Source organism: Citrus clementina, unplaced genomic scaffold, assembly GCF_000493195.1.
Source record: "Citrus clementina cultivar Clemenules unplaced genomic scaffold, Citrus_clementina_v1.0 scaffold_32, whole genome shotgun sequence".
Taxonomy (NCBI): Eukaryota; Viridiplantae; Streptophyta; class Magnoliopsida; order Sapindales; family Rutaceae; genus Citrus; species Citrus x clementina.
In genome coordinates, this window is record NW_006262324.1 from 47,065 (window position 1) to 49,137 (window position 2,073).

Sequence of the window (2,073 nt, forward strand, 5' to 3'; positions counted from 1 at the left end):
CTAACGAACTAGCCCAGTTGAATATTTTTAAATTGATTGGTCGTAGTTGCCAATTTCCAAACAGAACAAATTTTTATAGGTGTATTGGTAGACTGAATGACAATTGACAACATACAACATAATTAACATACTTTCAAAAGAATTTTTTTTTAAAAAAAAGATACAGTGGATGAACATAGAAATCTTGTGCCAAGTTTTGAAATTCGTCAATAATGTATGGCGGACCCATGGGGTCTCAAATCTCAAGTCGAGAAAGTAATTTTAGAAAAGAGAAAATTACTTGAGTTACTAATTAATTCCTATTAAGTATGTTAAAGTAGTCGGTTGAATTTATAGTAGTAGCCTTGTAAACTCATAGATCTATAAAATTTAAGCTTTAACATTGAGAAATATAAAAGTGTATACTTTAATTAATAAAATAAAAATCAATAATAACACATATGGCTAGTTTTATTATTATTTAATTTAGCCCTATTAAATTTATTAAAATAACCTCTTTAAATTTATTAACCCATAAAATTTTAATTTTTATATTTTGTTGTTATATGTTTTAACCCTGATAATTTTTTTTGAATCTGTCACTGCAATAATTTCAATGATCCTTCAACTTCCCTAACATTGATGTTCAGCTGTGTTGACACATTCACTATTATCGTCATTTTTTTTAAAAACTTTTTCAACAGTCATATGCATTATCACAATCAGACATAAATTTAAAGCTACCCAGAAATTATGTATATTAAGCAAAATTTAGATTTTTATCCTCACTAACAATTGAGAGATATCTATTCTAAGAGAAGGTTTTTGGTGCTCTTGGAAATGTTACTCCTTATTTATTTAATACTTGTCACACGTCTATTCACATTATCTTGATTGAAATATATACATGATAAAGATTAATGAATAAAAAAGAAACAGTGCTTTAGGAGATAACACACAATAATTTTTCCTACTCCATCCAGTGGGAATATCTACCTCCATCTAATTGTATATAATAGGAGGAGGAATTGTTGAGTCCCCACTTGGGACTCAAGCCATTGGTCTATTAACACCCGTTTGTGTTAAAATTTTGGTTGAATTTATAGAATACTATAAATGGTAAAAAATGCAACCAAATAATATTTCGTGACTCTGTCTTTTCAGTTTTAGGAACAATGGTGGAATCATTTTTGCCGCTTGAAAAACTTACGGAAAAATTAGGATCCCGTGCTTTCCAAGAACTTTGAGCACTCTACTGTGTCAAAAATGACGCAGAAAAGCTAAAGGAGACCTTAACCACTGTCAAAAGTGTGGTTTTAGATGCTGAGGAAAAGCAAGTCCATATCCACCAGTTAAGAGATTGGCTGGAAAAGCTTAAGGATGCTTGTTATGATGCAGAAGATGTGTTGGATGAATTTGAGGTGGAAGATCTACGAAGACAAGTCATGACGCAAAGAAGCATCGGAAGAAAGTTACGTAACTTTTTTGGAAGCTCAAATCCGATAGCTTTTCGTTTTAGAATGTGTCAACAAATCAAGAAAGTCAGAGAGAGGTTTGATGAGATTGCAAACATGATGCATAAGTTTGATCTCACTGCACGACTTGATGATTGTAGTTGGCGAATTGTGCATGAAGAGAGGGAATCTACTCACTCGTTTGTGCGTCCATCAGATATTATTGGAAGAGATAAAGATAGAGAAAAAGTTATTGAAGCTCTGATGCAAGCAAGTTCTGGCGAAAGTGAAACTGTGTCTGTTATTCCTATTGTGGGAATTGGAGGTCTGGGCAAAACTGCTCTCGCACAGTTGGTGTTCAATGACCAAAGGGTAGAAGAGCATTTTGAGTTGAAAATCTGGATATGTGTTTCTGAGGATTTTGGTGAGAGACAAATTATGACAAAGATTATCAAGTCGATAACTGGTCAAAACCAAGGTGACTTGGATATAGAGCAATTGCAACGAATCTTGCGAGTTTGTTTGAATGGTAAGAGATATTTACTTGTTATGACGATGTATGGAACGAAGATCCCAAAGTATGGGATAAATTGAAAAGCTTATTGTCGGGGGGTGCTAAGGGGAGCAAAATTCTGGTAAC

At 33.1% G+C, this 2,073-nt stretch overlaps 1 protein-coding gene across 1 annotated transcript in view; it reads left to right on the forward strand.

The window, feature by feature from the left end:
• The window catches only part of LOC18045756 (disease resistance protein RGA2), a 26,498-nt gene extending 24,471 nt beyond the window's left edge, over positions 1-2,027 (forward strand). Inside the window, exon 4 of the mRNA XM_006439091.2 lies at positions 1,255-2,027. Within this exon, the coding sequence (XP_006439154.2) occupies positions 1,255-2,027 (773 nt within the window). The remainder of the gene's footprint in view (positions 1-1,254) is intronic.
• Positions 2,028-2,073: the final 46 nt, after the last annotated feature.